General features: G+C 39.7%; 1 protein-coding gene and 2 long non-coding RNA genes across 6 annotated transcripts in view; 1 reads left to right on the top strand and 2 right to left on the bottom strand.

The window, feature by feature from the left end:
• The window catches only part of PACRG (parkin coregulated), a 472217-nt gene extending 456469 nt beyond the window's left edge, over positions 1-15748 (top strand). For 2 of the 4 annotated variants that reach the window (XM_050949187.1, XM_050949188.1), the window contains exon 6: positions 14712-15742. In XM_050949187.1, the coding sequence (XP_050805144.1) occupies positions 14712-14872 (161 nt within the window). In that variant the 3' untranslated portion in view covers positions 14873-15742. Of the gene's footprint in view, positions 1-14711 lie in introns of all 4 variants that reach the window. The other 2 variants (XM_050949189.1, XM_050949186.1) reach the window with 2 other exon arrangements.
• The window catches only part of LOC127049018 (uncharacterized), a 252220-nt gene that overhangs the window by 33932 nt on the left and 194755 nt on the right, over positions 1-23533 (bottom strand). The window lies entirely within an intron of this gene.
• Positions 1-23533, bottom strand: part of LOC127049008 (uncharacterized) — a 45152-nt gene that overhangs the window by 16599 nt on the left and 5020 nt on the right. The gene's annotated exons all lie outside the window — the stretch shown is intronic.

The following is a 23533-nucleotide window of genomic DNA, read 5'->3' as shown; positions in this document are numbered from 1 at the left end:
AAAGTGCTGGATTTACAACACTAGAAAACAAAGCTTTAGGTTTAGCCACAAAACAGACAGCTGCAATGCAGACTTCCCTATATGGCTTGTCACTGTACATCAGTCCTGGTCTGGAAGGACTCACCTCATTCCTTGGCCTCATAGCTGAGACTACCCACAAGGGTAGGGTGACCAGATAACAAGTGTGAACAGTCGGAATGGGGTGGGAGAGAGTGGAGGGAGGGAAATAGGTGCCTATATAAGGCAAAGCAGGTCTGTCCCTATAAAATCAGGACATCTGGTCACCCTACACAAGGGAGCCTGCCAGACTGTGATCATGGCCCACAAATGCTTCACAGTCCTTCTGCATTGAGCCAGGGGTGCAAAGGATAAATTGCAAATCTTGTAAAAAATCGTGTGTTTTCATTGCCTGCAGAATACCTATTTTAATTTACACAATGTGCCTATCAAAAGTTATAGGTACATATAAAATAAAATTAAACTACATTTTACAGGACAAAGTTAAATCGACACAACGTTTACTGATCGCCCTCAGTCCAGAAACACAGTTGCCAAGGTTAGTAGAGCTCCTTGACTGACATTTTTTAATTAGAATTATAATGGAAACTCTGTTCCAAATTTATATGGCAAGACTATCATTGAACTGCTCTGTATGTGTAAATCAGAGCCTTCAAGAAATGCCTGTAACAAAGCTCAGTAACCTCGTGACCATATGACTACATCTTTTGGCATACCATCTTCCTATTTTCCCTCATTGTTTGTTGCTTGCCACTTCCTCTGTCATGTCTGCATTTATACTGTAAACACTTTGGTACAAGGCGTGTCTATTTTGTTTGTCAGTAAAGAAGCTAGCATGTTGGATGTTTTATAGATAATAATTAATATTCAGGAAGCATCCTCCATAAATCAGAATTCAGTGACCCAGCCTTTTGGTGATATATGGAGAATTATTTGCAGTTGCTCATCATGTTTACGGGACTTGAGAGAAGCTAGTATAGTGTATCCCTCCCTCTTTAAAATGACTTTCAAAGATTTTCTTCAAAGGCCTCCATGCTACATCAGCTACTGTGGCCCACTATTCCACAAATCTTCAACAATATTTTCTGAAGTCATGCTTTCTATTAATCACTCCAGAGCCACTGTTTCCAGGGGCACCAATTCAGCACTGCATCCACAGAGCTGGGACACAAGCCTTTAAATGCAAGGCTTCCCTTATCATAAAACAAACTATAAGATGAAACAGGCATCTGTGGAGAGAGACCGAGAGGGTATTCTGTGAGGGGTCACTTTTCCATCTCTTCCCAGGAGGCTAACTGTACCCAAAGTGAAGCAATGAAGAATAAGCATTTCAGGAAAAGTTTAAGAGGATCTTTCTTTTAAAAGCTCTCCCACTTGGATGTTTGTAATTTTTCTCTTCCAAGCTTGTCATCTTCCTCTTTTAAACTAGACTGTGATACCACATATTTACAAAAACCTAACTGTTCGTGGAAATGGTTGTTTCATTGGTTCTAATGTAAAATTAAATACAGTCCAAGCATATGGATGCTCAAAGATCATTAGGGGGCAAGGAGGCATGTTTTTAGTCACCAGAGTAGATTTTCTTCACAGTGTTTTACTTTAATTCTTCATTATAGCAGAAGAAAATGTAAAGACAAATATTCAACCAGACAGCACACTACAATGCTAGTTAACTGTTTTCCTGGCTGTTTGTAACAAATCTCTAGACTAGTCAAGTTGACCTGGAGCTTCCAGCAATATCTCTCTCTTTTCTCACTTGTCTCCCCCACCTGTGCACATATGTATAAATTCATCTTCAGCTTCAGTCAACAGATTCAAGGTTCTCTGAGGATCAGAGGTGGAAGGCATAGAAGCTGAGAACAATGAATCAGAGGTTAAAATTGTAAAGACAAATTTAATGAACTTGTAGTAGTATTTACAGAGAACATAAAGGGGTCATATTCTGTCCTGTTCTGTGTGGATGTGCTGAGGGTTGCACAGAGAGCCTCTGACCCCATGTCCCTCAACCCTAGCACAGTAGTATGTCAGGATACATGGCTAGAACTCAAGAACACGAGGTGGGTGATTTCCCTTCTATGCTAATTGGTCTGCCCCCGTACTCCCAAGAAGACATGGTTTAGACGCCCAGACTACGCATCATATGCTAGTTGGGAGTGCATACTGGTCCCTTTTAATAGGGTGACCAGATGTCCCATTTTTATAGGGACAGTCCCATTTTTTGGGACTTTTCCTTATATCGGGGCCTATTATCCCCCACCCCTTGTCTCATTTTTTCACAGTTGCTGTCTAATCACCCTACCTTTTAAGGCCTGGCAGTGTATAGCCCAGCTCTCCCCAGCATCCACCCTAAGGCCTGGTCTACACTGGGTGCGGGGGTGGGGAGATTTAGCTAAGTTATGCAACTTCAGCTATGTGAATAACGTAGCTGAAGTCAACATACTTAAATCTACTTACCACAGTGTCTTCACTGAGGTAGGTCGACTGCTGATGCTCCCCCATCGACTCTGCCTAACTTCTTGCTCTGGTGGAGTACTGGAGTCGATGGGAGAGTGCTCGGTGGTCAGTTTATCATGTCTTCACTAGATGTGATAAATCGACCACCGCTGGATCGATTGCTCCGGAGGTAAGTATAGATATGCCCTAAATCATTCTGCGCTGCTTCTGGAGGATGGCTCTGACAACCACTGCACAGCTAGTACTACTTTACTTCCTGCCTTCCCAGAACATCTGCAGCAGGTAAAGACAGAAGTTAAACTGAGAAGCAAAGTTCACATCCAGATTTGATTTTTCCCAAGTTTGGGGCTGTTCTGATCCAGAGTTTGGTTTTAGATCAGCCTTTAGACAAAAATATATACAATAAATATATTAAGTACAAGAGTGCCAGGAATATTTCACTTCTAAGTCACTTCTAAGTCACTGGGTCAGGTTTTGCTTGCTGTTGCAACCATGCAACTCCCTAGACTTCAGTAAAGAACGACAGATCTAAAGGAAGAGGGATTTGCCCCCCTGTGTCTCATATGCCCTCTTCAAAAGAAAAGCAGTGGAGTTTTTCTTCTGTGTACATTACATTCATTGGATGTGGAAAACAAATATGACTATAGGGGACAATATGCTTGTGGATTATTCCAGTTCTACAAATATAAAAATTGTCTCAAATAGTAGTACTAGACATTTTTAATATACTTGCCAACAACAGAATAATAGCATAGATACAGTAAAGCAAACTTCCTTCTTTATTCCCTCTCCTGTAAATATATTTTACTATTGCTTTTTACAAAAATACTGTTTTAAATGGGGAGGGAGATAATGAGATCATTTTTGGAAGAACAATACTATTATCTTAAAATAATGAACAAAAAGAATAATACAATAGTTAACAAAATAAATGATGCTTGCTTATTTGAAAACATTTTTCCTCTTAAAACATTGGAAAGTGTATTAACAATAACAATCTCTCAGAAAAAAATGTTAGCAATTTCTGATCTTATGGTTTTATATAAAACCAGCTTTATTTATTTATATATTTATTTATCAGATTATACACAATTGCACTAGAGTTTTAGAAACATTAAATGTCTTAACATTACATTGTAGTCCCTATGGAAAAATTTTAGGAGCACAGTTTTGAAAACACATTGTACAAAGTATCATGCCATCACAAAAATGACAAAATAAGAGATGATTTTATATTAAGTAGCAAAGGAACTAATCACAAAAAGGCTTGCATAAGTATCCAGAGAAAAACATTTTCTCTGTGTTGCCACATTGTATGTCTAATTCTGCTCTCTTTGGTCCAAACCTAGAGCCCAGTGCCTGATTTAAGTGGTAGTACCAAGCTCTTGATAGATTGGGGTGACGGGGGGAGGGTGGAATCCTACATAAGGGACATAGTCTATTCTCTATCTTTGTACAAAACTCCCATTGTTATGAATGGTAGCTCTGTTGTTGCTTGAGGTTATGAGGTGATTATTTCCTAGATATGTAGAGCTGGCCCAGAGACCATAATGAACATGTCATTTGGTCTTCTCCACAGAATAATGGGATAACTCTGCTTCTAAACTTCAATCTCTAGTGCCATTACCAACAACCACAATCTAGTTCTCAGCTTTTCAGACTCAGAGAGGTTCTTATTGTAGATCCAAAGTGGCAGACAGTTCCCGAGCTGGGACTCCCATAACAAACCATCTATCTCAGCTCCTGCAGCAACTTTGATTAGCAGCTGGGTAGAGTGGATTTACTTCACATTATGGTACTAGCCCCACACATAACTGCTCACTATGGAATACAAGCATATCACTATTTAGCACGATTACATATCAAAGTGCAGTCTCTTCAAGCATTATTTCATACAGCCTGCTTCCCCTTCAAAAATCTGAACTGCCACACAAACTAGAAGTCAATTTCTTACAAACTCAGGGACTGACTTTATTTTATTTATTGATTTATTTAGCATCTATAGCTTTTTTCATGGAAGAGACATTCGTGGACATGAAGATAATAATAGTACTGTAATCCCAAGGATCAATTAATCATGCTAGGTCTCATTCTTTCCTGCATATACATGTGATATCTTTTAGGAAAATCTTCTATCACAACTATATTGTAAGAGGTTCTTCGTGGCAGATCCCCGATCTATACACTATGAATTTCACCAGTCATAGAATATAAATTTAATACAACCAAGATTTATCACTTCCCTTTGTGTCTGCTGGGGAATGTTCTCCATACTACCTCTTTCAGAAAGTTACATTGTTAGTGGCTAATAAATCAGTGTGGAGGGTGAATGAGTGAGATTCAGGTATTCATTCCAAATCCACCTTTCACAATCTTCCTCAAGAACAAGGCGATGCTGCACTCCCACTCCAAATTTCTCCCCAAAGGGACTTCACAATTTCACCTTAATCAGTGTATTAACCTCATCTTGTTTTCAAAAATCTCATGACTTGTCTGAGGACGCAATATTGCACTAGACTCATATACTCATAGACTCTAGGACTGGAAGGGACCTCGAGAGGTCATCGAGTCCAGTCCCCTGCCCTCATGGCAGGACCAAATACTGTCTAGACCATCCCTGATAGACATTTATCTAACCTACTCTTAAATATCTCCAGAGATGGAGATTCCACAACTTCCCTAGGCAATCTATTCCAGTGTTTAACTACCCTGACAGTTAGGAACTTTTTCCTGATGTCCAACCTAAATCTCCCTTGCTGCAGTTTAAGCCCATTGCTTCTTGTTCTATCATTGGAGGCTAAGGTGAACTCAGTCTTCTCTTTTCCAAACTAAACAAACCCAATTCCTTCAGCCTTCCTTCATAGGTCATGTTCTCAAGACCTTTAATCATTCTTGTTGCTCTTCTCTGGACCCTCTCCAATTTCTCCACATCTTTCTTGAAATGCGGTGCCCAGAACTGGACACAATACTCCAGTTGAGGCCTAACCAGCGCAGAGTAAAGCGGAAGAATGACTTCTCGTGTCTTGTTTACAACACACCTGTTAATGCATCCCAGAATCACGTTTGCTTTTTTTGCAACAGTATCACACTGTTGACTCATATTAAGCTTGTGGTCCACTATGACCCCTAGATCTCTTTCTGCCATACTCCTTCCTAGACAGTCTCCTCCCATTCTGTACGTGTGAAACTGATTGTTCCTTCCTAAGTGGAGCACTTTGCATTTATCTTTATTGAACTTCATCCTGTTTACCTCAGACCATTTCTCCAACTTGTCCAGATCATTTTGAATTTTGACCCTGTCCTCCAAAGCAGTTGCAATCCCTCCCAGTTTGGTATCATCTGCAAACTTAATAAGCGTACTTTCTATGCCAACATCTAAATCGTTGATGAAGATATTGAACAGAACCGGTCCCAAAACAGAACCCTGCGGAACCCCACTTGTTATACCTTTCCAGCAGGATTGGGAGCCATTAACAACTACTCTCTGAGTACGGTTATCCAGCCAGTTATGCACCCACCTTATAGTAGCCCCATCTAAATTGTACTTTCCTAGCTTATCTATAAGAATATTATGCGAGACTGTATCAAATGCCTTACTGAAGTCTAGATATATCACATCCACCGCTTCTCCCTTATCCACAAGGCTCGTTATCCTATCAAAGAATGTTATCAGATTAGTTTGACATGATTTGTTCTTTACAAATCCATGCTGGCTATTCCCTATCACCTTACCCCCTTCCACTAACTGAACATTTAGTGAACTCTGACCCGTCTGGCTAGGGCAAAGCCTTTTCAGAGATCTCCTTTGATTTATTCATTGCTTTTGAGGGGAAGTCTGAAGGGAAAACCATTTCTAACTAGAGCATATTCTGAATTCAGAGACACTAGAACCATACATAGGTCCATAACCAGGTATCCTTAGAGTTTATTCTATGAGAAGAAAGTCATCTTCTGCAGCATGTTTAAAAGCCTGCCTGTTTCTGTAAAGCTACTATGAGGAGCTCAACTCTCAGTTTTAGTCAACATTGTTCTGTCAGTACTGGTGCTAAAACAGATGCTCATTTGGAGAGTTCAGTCTTTATTGAACTAAGTGCTCCTCTGGCTTCCTGAGTCTGTTACTGCTGGTAAGTTCCAAAAGAGTGGGGACATCATCTCAAAGAAGAAATGAAGGTAACTCATCTATTACTGGAGTTCTGAGTGTTTCTTCCTTTGCTTCTCCCCAGCTATTCACCTTCCTGCAAGTTCTTTCAGAGAGACTTTTGCAAAACAGAAATAACTGGGGAGGGGTCAGTTTGAAACAAGTATTCTTATAGCCTCAGTCAAAACATTTGGTTCTGGATAAGGTGTGTGGGTGCTGCCCATGGCGTTACAGCTCTCAAAAGGTTTCAGCATTCACAGTACAAAAATGGTGCATCTGCAGCGACAGTTTACTCAGAGAAGGCTAATGACAAGTGAATAACCTTCCATCTTTTAGCTGCATCACATCTTCCATTGTAAATAAAGACTGCAGCATTATGTGTCAGTTTATTGTAAAGTTGGCTTACTGCCAATAATGTAAAACATATACATACTTCATTTTGTTTGAAGAGCTGCCACCAATTCGAATGGAAGCTTTCTCTGCTGAAAAATGCATGTTTATTAACTGACTTTTGGTGAGCATTCCTTTATTGTGACTATCATACTGTTGTTCATAAAAAGGAATGCAAATTCAACCCTTGGGAGGGTCATACACTTCTAACCTTCATGTACATTGGTTCAGGTGACAAAGTTTGCTTAGTTCTGTTTAAAAGAGATATCAGTATAAAGAATGAAATATTTTTTGCTTTAGAGGTCAGGGTTAAGGTCATTGCTATGGATTTTTAAGAAGCTCATATTGCAGCTGTCTGCACTGTATACCTAGCTTGAGAATAAATAAGCACACTTAAGTTTCCTGAGCTGCCAGTCCTCTAATTGTCAAAAGTACAAGTGTTCAAGCCTAGTTGTGTGCATACACAAAATACCTCTTGGAGAAGCTGCACATCCCTCCACCTCATCTCCTTCTCTATCTTTAAGCACCCTTCATTGTCCTAAAGTTTCCATTTAAGTCCACTTCTTTAGGGAACGGTAAAAAAGAGATAAACAGGCAATTTTAGGCATTCTTCATTTTTGGGTTTCTTCTTCTTCCTCTTTAGGTTTCTTCATTTTTGTCACAGGACTCCGACTAATGTTCATAGAACAATTTATTTCTTTAACATCTTTTTCTACGGTTACATTGTAATGACTGGGCCCACTTCTGCAGTCAGTGAAGTTCCAAATCTCTCACTGAAGTCAGTGGCTTTTAATCGTGCAAGTTATGCAAGATTGGGCCCTTAAACTTTACATTCATTTTTGTAAAGAAGATTAAACATATTCCATAATAGATAGTGACAGGTATACAAACATAGCCTAACATTCTATTAATACTAAGTCATGAATCACTGAACTTTCCATTCATACAGTCCTGGGACCCTGCTCCTTTCAGCATTTTGCATACATGAACAAAAGCTTTCCTAAAGAAGGGACATATTATGGGACGTCTATGTCTATGTCTATATGTTTATACATTGTTTTCATGAATTTTGCCTTAATTGAGCTCCAATTGGAACAGAAGTTAGCATCAAAAAATATGCAAATGTATTTTCAGCTCATGGCTAGCAAATCCATTCCCATTTTGCACACACAAACACTTTTTTTCTACAAACAAAAGATACTTTGTACAAGCTCGGTTGTATCCAAAATAATTGGGAAAACATCTGATCTGCCCAAATGGTGCAACCTTTTTTGCACTTTAAGCATGATTTGTGACCTAATTTATTATTTTGCAACAGTAAACAGTGCATCAAGGCCACTGAGGTTTCTGCTTCATGCTTCTGTCCCCTGTCGTGCATGCTGTTTATCTAAGATTATTTAGCACTGCTTTGTTATGATATTGATCACTAGTACAAACATGGGCAGACTTCAAAGTTAAAGTTTATTAGAGAAATGTAAGTACTTAAAAAGATAAATAATTTTAGAAATATCTTTTTCCCCTTTATTGGTTGACTATGTTTGCTAATAACATTTGTCAGAAAATCTGTGATTTGGTTTTCATTTTAGTGTTTCAATAAAAAAAAAAAGCTGGACTTAGGATGGATTGCATCTGATGTTGCTAATGTTTCCTGGAAATGGAAAACTGTGATAACAGCTGCTATCTTGGCTCATTTTCAAAAAAAAAGATAGATTTTTTTAACAGCAGCAATTTACAAGTAGTTAAAACTATTTCCAATAGGCTTGTATCTTTACTAAAAACGTAAGTCAGTCAAATGTTTCCTTTCCAATCAGATTACTACTTCTATTCTTTCACCAAGTCATTAACTATCAGAATTGTTTTTAGCCAAACAATATATTTATTCTAAAAATAAATGTTAATTTATGAAGTAAACTAAAATGTAGCCATGTATGGAAGACAACACAAAATATAGGTTCTTTCTATTATTAAAGCAAAAAAATGAGGGTAAGAATTAAGAAGGTATCAGCAGATACAATACTTAAAGAAATCATATCAAGTAAATTTGGACCCAAAATAAAGGTTTTGTTAAAATACATTTTAGAGGAATAGAAAACGTTTCCATGGGTATGTATGTTTTTGGCGTTTGTTTAATTGCAAACATATCTGGTTTCTCCTTAGATTTAAACTTTCCCTTGCCGTGGTTGTAACTAAAGACTGTAGCATTGTAGAAGATAAATGACTGGCCTCAATGGTGAAAAGTAAATTAGGCAACTAAGTTTTGCCTTTGGATATGCAACTAAAGCTCCTGGTGAAGTCAGTGGGAGTTCGGTGCATATTCAAGGGTAGAATTTGGCCCCACAGCTTTGCGAAATACTTTCAGCTTGAATAATTAAAAGGTGTTTTTAAAACAAGAAAAGCAGAATGTTAAAAAAATTAACATGTTGGTGTCCCTTTTTGTGGTCTCAGCAAAATAATGATAAAGACAATCATACTTTTTTTTTTTAATTTACAGGTAAAATTTGTGCCTGATCATTTGATATATGCAGTCGGTTTCAAAATTACTCAGTTTATGTAGTGGAGACTATTGTCAGTATGCTAAAGGAATTGTTTATTGCTGTCATGCACAAATATAGATTTTATTTATTTGGTGTATGCAATTCAGTCAAGCCAAGCCACAGTGTTCCTGTCAATGATGTTCAAGGCATGAGGACCTCCAGGAAGTTGAGTCATTTTGCAGTCCTCAATAATAGGTGTCATGGTTTATGACTTTCCACACTGACATAGTGGCCTGTTGCTAAAATGCCACTGAAATTCTGCTGCAGCACAAATTCCATGTCCGGTGTGAAACTGGTTCAGCAGGGTCCATTGCCTTCACAGTAAATCAAACCCAAGTTTGACAATGAGTGGGGGTCCGAGACAAGATAATTATTTCTCTCTTTCTCTGAGGACCGTGAAGCTCGCCACATGTCCTCTACTGTAAGTTCCTCACTCAGTAAAACTTACCCGCAATGGGCGATGTGAGGGCAGATGACCATGTGGTGGATTAAACAAGTGTTTGTTTAACGGTAGCTGTGACATATCACGCAATTTCATCACAAGCTTTGCTGCGTTTTCCTCTCTGTGAACACTGGGCGGAGCAATATTGCAGAATATTGAATAGAGATAATACTTCTTGATATGAAGTTTCTAAGGCATATTAAATAGACTGTATCCAGCTACACAATGACGATGATTTTAAAACAGTCCAGGCCACAAGGTGAAGCAAAGGAGTAGTTTAGAATTGCACCCTCTTTGTCGCATTTGAGATGGCAATGAGGATTGACACCAACTGGTAAAGGGAAGTAGAGTTTTGGCAAAAGGATGCAAAATTAATTTCCTTGTGCCTCAGTTTCTTCAAAAGAAAAAAGAGAAGCATGATACTTAGCCTCCACAGTAAAGTGCGTTGAGATCTATGAATGAAAACCATTACGTAAGAGCTATGTATTATTGTTATTATTTACTACTGATTTGTTCAAAAATGTCTGCTGCAATCAGAATATCCCAGAATTCAATTTTTAAATCCTTTTTTTGTGCATTAGAAATGAAATAGTTGAATGGTCTTTGACTACAGTCTCACATCTTTGTTATTAAAAAAAAAAAAGTTTAAGTTCAGAGTAAAGGGCCTGCTTCAAAGTCTCTTCAGCTGTCTGCTTGAATCTCATTCTTTTCAACAAGACCTGAGCAGATCTGAAGAATTTAAAATCTTGGGAAGTTCTAATATTCCAGATGCTCTGACTTTTCTACCTTTATGGTTGTACAGCCATTCCAGTTTTAATTCATGTCATCCATGAAGTAGGACCTTGGAAACAGTCATTGTCAATGGCAAGCTTTATTACCATTGATTTACACAGAGGTGCTTCAGCACATCCAGCAGATTAAAACACCTTGAATAGAAGGAGACCAGGTCTGCCTAAAAGAGAGCACTAATAAACTAAAAGGATTTTTAGTACACTTTAAGATTCTAAAGAACTCCCAGAGATAAAAGTAGATCAGTTTGAATCTTACAAATTGGTTCCCCTCAGGACATGGCGACTGCCCTCATATACTCAATCCTTAACACTTTAAGAGATTTTTTGCTTTTCTTTCTTTAATATGTCACAATTTTAATATTTGTATTTGTAATACTAACTCTCCAAAACTTAAAATTGAGCTGAAATTAAATAAACTGGAAAACAAACAAAGGAATAGGATACTAATTATGAAAAGAAACATGTCTAGTCTGAAATACATTTTAAAGCAAACTTCACATACTCCTTCACTCTCCTCCCTAGACCTGTACTGAGGCCTTCAGAGCTCTGTGTTTCCCCTGCTACGGCAGATGGCATCACTAGAGCAGTGTAAGGAATGCCACTCCTGCATATCTTTGTTCTAGTGATTTCATCTACTAAAGCAGGTCCTGACAGGTAAAAAGCCTTTCAGTTCACCTTTGAGTATTATATACTGTTGTACAGAGCTTAGGAGGCAAAGAAACTGTTTTTTTTGATCCAGGAAAGGAATTAAAAAATATTTTTCCAATTCCAGTCCTCTAGACCTGAAATCTTAGTATTCCTTCAATATGCATGTTCTAGACAAGTAGAATCTGCTAGACATTTTGCTTTGACATCATAGTATGACAAACATGCTTTCTAACATTTCCTTTTTGTTGATTACTGTTGCAAAGGACAGCTTCTTAAAAAGCAGAAATCAGATCCATGTTCACACATTGCATATGCAGCATTTCTGTGGCTGACAACATGGGCTCCATATACAAGCTAACAGTGAAATAAAGTTAAACCGGAGAAGGGCATGGTGAGACTGCTGTAATTCGGTAGCAATTTTTTTCCAAGTACTCATCATTATTATGACTAGATATTTAGCCTTAGGTGTGCTGAGGAAATCAGTCTGTCTCATCCATCTAGTGTTGACAAATGCTGGGGTGGATATTGTCCTGTTAGGTTAATCATTGCTTTATTTGTCTGAAAGATTTGCTAATTCCTATAGCTATGTAGGATGGCTATTGTGGTACTTAGCAGATGACTTCAATGCTGCAATAACCTTTTTGGTATAGTCATTTGTAAGCTGTGTCTTGAAATTAGAGTGGACAATGACTCTCTTGAGGATATGAACCTTACACAGGTTGTGCATGTCTGATGAAATTTTTTTGTAATGATAGTCTGCACAACACTACAGCCATCCCTTGCATACTGTTTCCCTTATCATTGTCTAAGCCTATCAGGTGCCTTTTAATCAAACCTCCAAGCTGTTTAATCTAGCAAATATTTTACATGTCTTGTCCCAGTATTGAATGCTTCTACAAATTCTTCTGCACAGGAATCAGCTGAGACATACATCCTGCCCCCACCACAACTGAAGTGCATAGTCATCCTCCGGAGACCTAATCCAGTTCTCCCACTTTGTGATAGATCACTGTTACTTCAATATTATGGCATTTGGAATGGACTTTTTAAAGACATATGAAAGCTGTTTAAGCTCGTTATCAGAGAACATGTAGGATTAAAAATTACAGATTTTAGCAAACAATTTGAAAATCAATAATTCCTTTATTTATCTGCCAAGAGATAAGTTCAGGGTTCAGGGCTTTCCTTGCTGCAGCACAATCACAAATACCTTCAGGCACTGTCAGGAATGTTGGCAGTACAGTTCTCTTCATCGATGAAGTGCTACCATCAATCTAAGGCCTTTTTTGTTAGATAAAAGCATATTTAACCAAAACACCATTTGATTTGTAATGCTTTCTTTTTTTCTTTCTTTCTTTCTTACCGTTGTTGATTGACAACCTTTTTGTGTAAATTAAAATAATCTGCTGCAATACCAGCTTGCTGTCTTCTACATGATGGTATAGTCCATTATTTCTAACATCATAGCCATTTCCATAGTAGTGGTGTCACAAATATGTTCTGAAATCACTAATTTAATCAGACAGAGAAGTGATTTTTTTTAAAAGGGAGCCATCATAATATCTTTCAGATGAGAATACCTGTCTTTACATACTATAATTTTATATAACATTTTGCAAATAAATAAATAAAGCATAAGAGTTTACAAGGTTGATAAATTGTTATACATATAACTGTAACAAAGTGTTAGCAGTTCTCTAGGATCAAATTTCTACCATTAAGATGATTTTTCACGTAATTGTTCAGCTGATCTCTGTATGTGTACAGGGCTGCAAAATTTTTACTGGTTTCTTTCTGTAAGAACTACAGAAATCCAGAATCCAGATCTAACTCTGGGAGTCATTTGGGCCCAAATCCAGAAAAACACTTAAGCATGAATGATGCTTAAATTTTAAATATGTGAGTAGTCCTATTGAATTAATGTGCTTAAAACTAAGCATGTGGCTAAGTGCTTTGCTGGATTGGGGCCTTGTAGATCTGCACTCTAAAGAACAGGCACTGCAGATACAGCAGCAGTAAAACCTGGCCCAGCCTTTTAATGTGCCTTAGTCCTGACCTGAAAGGAACCATTGTCTCTAGCAATGAGAAGTTGTTTCTGTGTCCTTGATAATCATATCCTTGGCCTGTCTGCTAAGCCTGTCAACAATATGGCCAGATAATATTATTTGAGATGCTGAATTTTATGACGTAGATACTTGTCCACTAATAATTGGAGTGAGGCCACTAACTAATTTCCCATGGACCACCAAACAAGCATCAGATAGTAACCTCTCCCAGTGACTGTGTGTCCTGGCTGGACTAGAGCCATCAACAATTCCCTAAGCCATCCAGTGTCCTTAACAAATTATTGTTGATGTACGTTTTGGAGAATATTCATGCTGAGAGAGTCTGATCTTTGGAGATTTTGAAGTGCTGTTTTCTGGCAAATTGTAACACATTTTTCCCCTTTAAATCTCTCTTAAAATCCCTGGGAGCAGAATTATCTATCACTGTTTTGCATTTTTAAAACTTTTGTGCAGCAGTTTACTCCGGGCTCTTTATATTAGCTAATATGCTGTTTGTGCACAAATAAACATCACAGCCAGTTCTCAATCTGCTCCATGTTAAAGAAGGCTGCGACAGTTGTTGTTCTGTCTAGGGGCTAGAATAATTTGTCCTCTTGTCATTAACTTAATTTAACCCATTTTTCAGGGAGTAAAAGTAGATTGAGTGGTGTGTTGTGCTCCAAATATATCTCTTTGGCCAAGTGACACCCCCTCTTTGAGCTCCACAATCTGAAACACTGTAGGCATGTGGATCTGGTGTTTAGCATGGAATAATCCCAAAAAAGCATCCCACTAAGGATTTCATACCACAACAGACCCTAGCTTTTCAGAGATAAGCATTTATATATCTGGTGATTTAGTTTTGTCCCAACTATCACTATGAAATGAAGCAGTAATGGTCTTAAGATGTTACTGACCAGCTATGGGACTGTCTCTAGAGACAAAGCCTGTGGATGTTAATAAAATTTGTTTTCTGCATTTTAAAAATCCAGAATAGCATTCTAGATACTAAGATAATGGGCATATTACAAATATATTTTAGACCATATTGACAACTTCAGTGGAAAGAGGATGGATGATGAATGGATAGATAGAATTTCATATATTTAAATCCTGCAACTTTATGTGACAGGATAAAGATTGCAGTGAAGTTATTGAGATTGACCAGCAATTCTATTTAGCTATGTCATGTTTTCAGAAAGCTACAAGGAAAACTCTAACATAACGTTGTATTTTGTTTTTATTAACCAGTGAATTCAGGAGACGGTATTGACTACAGCCAGCAGAAGCGTGAAAATATTGGAGATTTGATTCAAGAAACACTGGAAGCCTTTGAGCGCTATGGTGGAGAAGACGCTTATATAAACATTAAATACATGGTCCCTACCTATCAATCGTGCTTGTTAAACTAACAGATAAGACAGTTGTGTCAACAGGGATGATTCCATTTGTATTCTCAAAGGCTATATCCAATTCTGTATAATATCTTGTTGTTTGTGCTTTCTTCCTCTACAGCTGCTAAAGTAGTGGCTTCTGGACCATTAAACTGCTAGCACTATTGTGAACAAGTCTTTCCAATACATAAATAGTGCCTGTTCCTTAGATTACAATGGTGTACTGTGCTTATTTGTTCTATGAAAGAATTACTTCTTTATAACAGAGCTGACTGGAGCAGAAGTCAGAGTTAAACCTTCAGTTGTGTAGACAATAAAACCATAATTTTCATACACAATTCAGCAATTACTATTCTGTGTCTGCTTGCCGTGGGGGTGATGTCAGGGGTTGTAACAAGAAGAGTTTATGCTGACTGCTTAATAGGTGTTTGTGATGGAAACGAAAGTTCAGCAATGCCTCTCCAGCAGCTGTTGAAAATTATGTGCTCTGATATACAATAAAACTGTTGAATGTATATACCAATTACAGTAGGAAACTTTATACAGTCCATTATAAAGCTCTGTGATAAAAATTAATTAATGTTTCTTCCTCACTCATGATATGGGTTTCCAGGTGTTTCCCTTTTTATGTAGTTTGGGTTCTTATTTAGGAAAATATGTGAGAGTAGTTTTAAAAAATTTATCAGCTGGGGTAAGGTGAATATGTATTATACAATCCCAAAACAAAGTGCTATATTAAGCAACCACTGCACAGTTGTGTATGTAGAAAGGACACTAATATTCTTTATAGCTCTTAATATCTTTTTTTAATTGTTTATAGTTTATAATTGTTTGTAAGTTTCCCCACTAAATAAGTTGTTGTCACCTGTGCATCCCTATAGCAGGTTGTTTTCATAGCCTTGCATGCAAGGCTTTTGGAATTGATTTTATTAATTTAAATACATATATATAAAGTACACCAATAAAGAATTACATGAACTTCAGTATTGCCACACTCACTCATTCAAAAATCATGAGGTAGATTTTGTTGCTGTTTTTTGTTGGGGGGAGCTTTAATTACAAATTTTGGGCTCATTGTGTTTGTCTTCTCCTTTCTGATCTTTTAGGCTGCACCTCGGTCACATTTTCAAGCTTGTCTATGTAAACATGAGGGGTAGAAACTTACTTTTTTAATGAAAGCTGAGATCCTCATGAATCTGGGCGATTGGGCTTTTGGAAAAACATCAGCTATCACTAGACTCATGACAAAACCATAGAAGCTGGGAACACAGGAACTTTAAAAATTAAACCATTTTGGAAAATCATTTTAGTAAGGTAAATCAAATTGTGGGGCTGCCAACCCTGACAAATGTACCTTTAAGCATGACAGGCAGTGTGTTTCTGGGCAATTATAGCATAACTCAAAGTGCTTTATAAAGCACAAAACCAAAGGCCAAGTGATTTAAAGCACTTCAGTAATGGTATGACCTTCAAATACACTCCCTAGTTGGTTTACTGCTATCAGGAGATGGTATTTATACATAAAAATGGAAAACTGAGCTCCTGCATTCACCAGTTCATATAGCTGCAGCACTGACATACAGATAGCCTAGCGACAATTTCTAATTGAATATAATTATCAAACAGCCTCAGCCAGATCCTCAGCTGCTGTAAATAAGCACAGCTTCAGTGAGTCCAGTTAGCTACATGGATTTAGACCAGGTCAACAGTAAAGTTTTTTTTATTTCAAGTTTATTGCCAATTAGCTCAAAGGAGGTAAAAGTTGTAAAGGCTGGTGTGGACACTAGGCTGCAAGGTAAACCACAGTCCCTTTGTATTCTGGAACAAACATTTGGGGAGTGTCCAGATTACCTTTCCAGCCTTGTTAACTAACAAGTTAATTGGCAATCAAGTAACAAGGTAAAAAATGACTAACGTAGAAAAGACCCAGCTGTGGATCTGGCTTTTTACCTACATACCTCTCTGAAACAAGGATGGACTGGATAAGTCTTTCACATGTAGGCCTGACCCACCTGGGATAGATGACACCTCTATATGCACTTAAAACTAAACAGCTTGTTGAGCTCCTAAAAAATTTGGCGGTGTGGGTTTAATGGTGCCAAAAGGACTCAATTTCTAGGGCTGGATTAAAGCATAAACACTATTGGTCCCAGTCTATGGACTCAATTCCTGGAGTCATGTGATTACATAGACTCTGCTTTCATTTTTTTTAAAAGGTAAGTTTATAATTTTCATGATTGTGAAGATAACACTGAAAAATGTGATTTGTGTAGCAACCACTAGCTGAGCCCACTGAAATCATAGCACTGACAGGTGAACTGCTTTATGTATCTCAGTGGCTGTAAACTACCAGATCTATTGTTCTGGATTGCCTGCAAACTCTACTCCTCCTCCCCACAATAGGCTTTCTGCATGTAGAAGGAGATATGGACTAGAGTGGACCTCACCCAAGCAGATATTCAGTTGCTGGGGCAAGACCTCACCCCAGCAACCTCTGACTCTCCTGTGGGCAGGGGAGTGCTGATTCCTGTCCTGGGGGAAAGGAGGGGGTCCCAGGCCCCTAGTATGCTAGGTCACAGCCTGAATCCAGAATGGCTTCCTTGTCAACTTATCTGATGCTTTCAATGTGGTAATGCGCTAATGACGGGTATTGTTGTTTGCACTTGATGTGAGCAATCTGCTTTCAGAGAGTGAAAAAATGTTTTTAAATGTTAATTTCAAGTTTAACACTGTGCTGAATGTCCCCATATGGGTCTAATTTGATCATTCAGTATATAATCCTACAGCTACTTAAATTAAAAAAAATCTAGGTACAAACTAGACAGCTTGCATACTGTTCGGAGTATGTAGTACTTGAGGATCCTGTTTATAAAACTATCTGCACTTGAGAAAGAAAACACAGTTGGTATTTAAAGCATAAATCAGCATCAGAATGTTTCAAAGTTGTGTTCAAGCCACTGGAACATTTGCACTTCCCCATTCTAAACAGACGTTTCTGATCTAAGTCCGCTCAGAATATGAGGCTTGCAGGTTTAGTGAGCCTTCAATTCCTGTTTCTCAAAAGGGGTGGTGTGGGGAGAGCATGAGGGAGAGAGAAGATGCTGCACAAGTTTCTGTGAGGAGCCCCTCCTATAAAGCCTCAAGTTGTAGAAGAATTGGAGCACTCACTGGACAGGAACTGTAAGTGATCAGAGGCAGTGCTAGCTTGGGCAATGCAATAAACATTCTTCAGGCCACACCCTTAGTGCTGCAGTTTGTCTATGGGGGCCCATCTTGGCGCACACAAGCAAGAGAAAATTTTAGACCTCAAACTAAAATGCTGTGGTCTTGCTAACCCTAGCGTGTTGGAACAACTACTATAACCTATGAAATGGGAACTAATCCTTGTACCTTTAAAACACTGAGAGTGACACAAAATCATCTTATCATGATGCAGTGGAGAAGCACAAGTAGGTAAGGATTAATTATCTTGGTTGGGGGGATGGTGTGAACAGGAGCACGTGGAAAAACAAGAAAATATTGTGGGTCTGTTTGTAATCAGATTCTAATGACACTGGATCTTATAACAATCACTTATTACCTGGTTTGAAACAGAATATAGTATGATTTTTCATAGATACAGCAAGACCTGAGATGTCTAAATGTCAACCATGCCAGTATTCTGATGCAAACTGTATGAAAAAGCTGTCACTAAAGTTGAGGGAGTTGGACTGGGAGGATGATAATCAGTAGGCCAATATGCTTCGCCCCACACATCCCTTATTTTATTTTATGCCACGGGAAGGAAATGCACATCACTTTCAGGGCTTGTCTACAAACAGTTTTTTGCACCGCTATGCCAATGTTCATTTAGAAACTAATAAAAGATAAAGTGGTGCAATGCCCTAATGTGAAGGCCGAGATATTAGTATAAAGGTGCTTCTACTGGTGTTGCTTACTTGCATACGTTTACGAGAATAAGCTATACCAGTAGAAGCACCTTGAATACCAGGAGAACTGCATTCAGACAAGGGCTTGTAATGACCTAGCAATTCCTGTATAAAATCACACAGCAGTGAAATAGTTAAATCAGGACCAAAAGTGTGTTGCTCAGGTCTCAAAAATAGCCCTGGAGAACAAGGGAAAAGGCCAGATAAGTGGTGTGATCTACACCTTCAATGCATAGTCATCACCACCCTCAAAGTCCTGGGGTCCCTGGCCCTTGGGCAGTCAGCATGCTGGGACTGCCCTGAAGCTAAGGCCCCTTGAAGCCTGCCACAGGACACCCAAGCTCCTGCCTCTGCAGCAGCTGTAGTGAGCCTAGAAGCCAGAAAGGCCTATGTCATGGTATAATTCCCATGAACCTTAGCGTCCAAAAGATGGGGTACCAGCATGAATTCCTCTAAGCTCAATTACCAGCTTAGTACTTGTAGTGCTGCCACCAACCAGGAATTCCAGTGCCTGGTACACTCTGGTCCCCCCAAAACCTTGCCCAGGGACCCCCAAGACCCAGACCCTCTGGATCTTAACACAAGGAAAGTAAACCCTTTCCCCCACCGTTGCCTCTCCCAGACTTCCCCTCCTGGGTTACCCTGGAACATCACTGTGATTCAAACTCCTTGAATCTTTAAACAGAGAGGAAAATTCATCATCCCCCCTTCTTCTCTCCCCCTCTCCCAGATTCTCCCTGAGAGAGAAAGTAATCCTGACACAGAGAGAAATTAACCTTCCTCTCCCCCTTCCCTCCTTTCTCCCCACCAATTCCCTGGTGAATCCAGACCCCGTCCCCTGGGGTCTCACACCAGAATAAAAAAATAAGCAATCAGGTTCTTAAACAAGAAAAGCTTTTAATTAAAGAAAGAGAAAACAGTAAAAATTATCTTTGTAAATTTAAGATGGAATATGTTACAGGGTCTTTCAGCTATAGACACTGGGAATACCCTCCCAGCCTAAGTATACAAGTACAAATTAAAACCCTTTCAGCCAAATACACATTTGAACTCCTTCCAGCCAAATACACATTTGCAAATAAAGAAAACAAACATAACCTAACTCGCTTTATCTATCTAGTACTCACTATTCTGAATCTATAAGAGCCTGTATCAGGGAGATTGGAGAGAAACCTGGTCGCACGTCTGGTCCCTCTGAGCCCCCAGAGTGAACAACCACCAAACACTAACAGCACAGCACAAAAACTTCCCTCCCTCAAGATTTGAAAGTATCCTGTCCCCTGATTGGTCCTCTGGTCAGGTGACAGCCAAGCTCACTGATTTTGTTACCCCTTTACAGGCAAAAGAGATATAAAGTACTTCTGTTCTATTAACTCCTACTATCTGTTTATGACAGCCTAGCTTAAACTAGGATTCTCAGAGTTTCCAGACCTCCTGCCATGGGTAAGCCAAGTCCTGGCTAGAACTGGAGCTCCCAGGCATCTAGCTTTGTGGCAGCTGGGAACTTGGAAGCCCTGGTGTCCTGGGTAACCTGTATAGTGCGGGCTACCCAGAGCTGTGAACCCTGTAAGCCTAGGCTCAGCAGCCCACCAAATGAGATAGCAGGAAACCAGGCAGGCTTCTGTCTGGATCCTGCCTGTGGTTTCAGAGATTGTCAAACTAGATACGTTTCTGAACAACATCTTAGCCTCAACAAACTGGAATTTTCCAGTGAAAGGCACTTTCATCTGAAAAGTCCCAAACAGCGCTAGTTGGGACCAGGCACAGTTTTTAGTGATGCGGTCAGGTGGTGCTAAGGTTGTTCTATGCAACTTGTTCCCATAAAAACCCACCAAAACTTGCATGCTAAGATGTGACATTAGTTAGTGATGGCCCTGACTTTAAATTTATGGAACAAGGACTTGAACACCTTGTCCTCCCACCCAGATAGCAACTGCCAAGTTATAAAAAGAAAAGGGTAACTCCTCCTAACCTCTTCTCAATGCATAGTCTTCCAAAAGCACAGTCAGGCCACAGTGTCTCCTCTTCCCAGGCCTATGGGCAATGACTTAGCTTCTCCCCAGCTCCCTGTCAAGTGTTAGCTCCCGTACCTCTCGGCTTTCCCTGGGTCTCTCTCAATGCTCCTGGCACTGGGCCTTGCTGTGCTGCACTGAACCAAACAGCAAATGGAGGAGATGGAAGAAGGGGTGCGGAACAGCAGCCATGAAAGTGATTGGCTGTAGAAGAAAAACTACAGAGGCAAAGGCTTCTCCTCTGCAGTTTTCACTGCATGGCAAGAGCATGGGAGGTAGCTGATGCTTTGGGGTTGGTGATGCAGAGCTGCTCCTGGTATTAGTTAAAGAAGAACATTTCTGCAAGACTTGCCCTCTGTTGCTTCTACCACAACGAAGGCCTAGACGTGCCAGGGGGTGAGGGAGCAATAGCAGCTGTTTTGCTGAGATATGGGGACTGGAATGAACATGCTACAAAGTGCTGCTCACCTCAGCAATGGCCCAAATATCATGCGTGGAGCTGTTCTGAGCCTCACTGGGCCCTTTGGGGTTATAAATCTCATCATACCCCTCAGTGCTGTCAAATCTCTCCCAACAAAAGGGACTGGGCATTAAGTTTTCCTAGTGTTGAAGTAAGTTTTTGTCTTCCCATGGTCAGGGACAACTCGGCCCATGGAATCCTAGCAAACGGAGTGGGGAACATCTCTGTTTGGCTCATCCCTGCCATATTCAGGATGCCTCTAAGTCCTAGTCTCGTGCCTACACTAGATCTCTAAAAAATGTTATGGCCAAGCTTCAGAGACCTCCAGTATCATGTTATGTTGCCAGGTGGTGGGATACCGTGTATTGAGCAGCTAGCCAATGGTATGTGACTCACATGCACTGATTAACTGATGCAGTGCATGTTGAATGAGCACGTCTTTTTGTAGCAAATCACTTGTGTTCATGAGTTGCCTGAGGTGGTGGTTTCTTCTTTTCAGTTTTCTCACAGAAATGTTTTCTGGATGGTGATTTATTCACTCGACCCTTCCACCACTGAGAGAGAATTTTTAAAAAAATATTGCTTATGGTCATTGTTTCATCATTTAGCATGGGGTGGGGGTGTCTTTTTTTTTTTCCTTCTCTAATCAAGATTATTTACCCTTTATACGCTATTGTACAGAGTTTCACTATAAAGATAGGGGCAGTAAAGACTAGTCTCTACTAGGTATTTTCTTGTAATAGTTTTAGTTTACTAGTAGGTGAGATTTACTTAAGACCCTACACTAGAGCCTGTTTAATAAAAAGATGACTAGAAGGTCCCACACTTGGCTGCTGCTGTAGCCTGAGCTCATTGCATATGCCAGAGGCTCCTTGAATTCCTCCCATTTATAACCCTTCCCCCTGCACAAGCTCCCTTTATCCCCCTCTACTTCAGGGACTCCTTGTAACCCACCATACCCCCATCATCTTCCTTTTACCAGGAACTCTGTGCGCCCCCTGTTCCACACCCCTCCCCACTACCCCTTCCCCACACTAGCAGGGACTCTGTGCACTCCCTTTGCCTCTCCACATGCTAGGAGCTGTGGCCTGCATGTCCCTCTTTCCCCATAACACTGTACCCCATTTCCCCCGCCACATGCCAGGGATTCTGAGTGTCCCCTTTCCCCTGTCATTTTTTTTCTTTCTGACTGGAAAATAAATCCTTGAGTATCAACATTTTAAACAGCATTGGGACGATGGGCAGAGCTGAGATGAGGGCTATCATTATGCTGGGAGACCAATATTAATGGGTGCCATCAATCTATAACAATTCTTTTGAGCTATAAACATTACAGCAGTAGTAGAAGCTGCTGGGTCTGCTAACCCAATGAAAGGGCTCTCTGTGCATGTCTCCCTGTTTTGGTTGTCCAGTTTTCACCACAAGCAATAGGATTCTGTTCTTTCATGCCTAGAACATTCTGTGACTTTTTTTTTACTTGATCAGGTGTGGCATTTGAAAAGTTATCATATTACAGGCAAGCAGAGGAACACCTTCAAGTTGAGCGTAAGGCCTTGCTTTGGTCTGCCAACAGGGGCAGCTCCAGGACCCAGCATGCCAAGTGCATGCTTGGGGTGGCAAGCCGCGGGACCAACGGACCATCCGCAGGCAAGCTGTGGAAGACAGCCTGCCTGCCTGCCATGCTTGGGCGGCAAAATTCCTAGAGCCGCCCCAACTGCCAATAATAGAATAAGAAATTCTTAAAATGTATTCATCATTTTCTCCTTGTGGGCTGGATCCTGCTCCTGTTGGTCACTGTCAATTACCTTAGATTTCAGTGACATCTGAACTGTCCCCTTTCCTCACTTTCATTGAGCTGAAGACATGTTTTTGTGAATTGTAATTGTGATCTCCAGCCTCAGGAACCTAGGCAGCAGGCAAAGATTCTGGAGAGTGAAATCTCTGAGGTCAACTACAGAACCATTATATGAAATTCTCCAGTATGCAATGGGATGCTCAGGGCAATTACTTTAATGCTGTCATTAATAGCAATTGGAAGGCTAAATTGTCCCCTCCTCTCAGGAAAATAACTCTTTTACAGAGTTGAAAATGAATAATAGGTGTATCTAAGAAAAATAAAGCTTAACTCCGTTATTGCAAAGTCAATGGTAAAACCTATATCTCTTCTAAACTACTCTTGGGAAAAAAGCTTGGAAGTCTAACTGTTCAATACAGCATTTCAGTCTTGATTTTATTTCTCGGCTATTCGCTCGAAGAACTCAGTGCTTGAAACTTTTTT

This window comes from Gopherus flavomarginatus, chromosome 4, assembly GCF_025201925.1.
Source record: "Gopherus flavomarginatus isolate rGopFla2 chromosome 4, rGopFla2.mat.asm, whole genome shotgun sequence".
Lineage (NCBI taxonomy): Eukaryota > Metazoa > Chordata > Testudines > Testudinidae > Gopherus > Gopherus flavomarginatus.
This window is presented reverse-complemented; position numbering and strand designations above follow the sequence as displayed.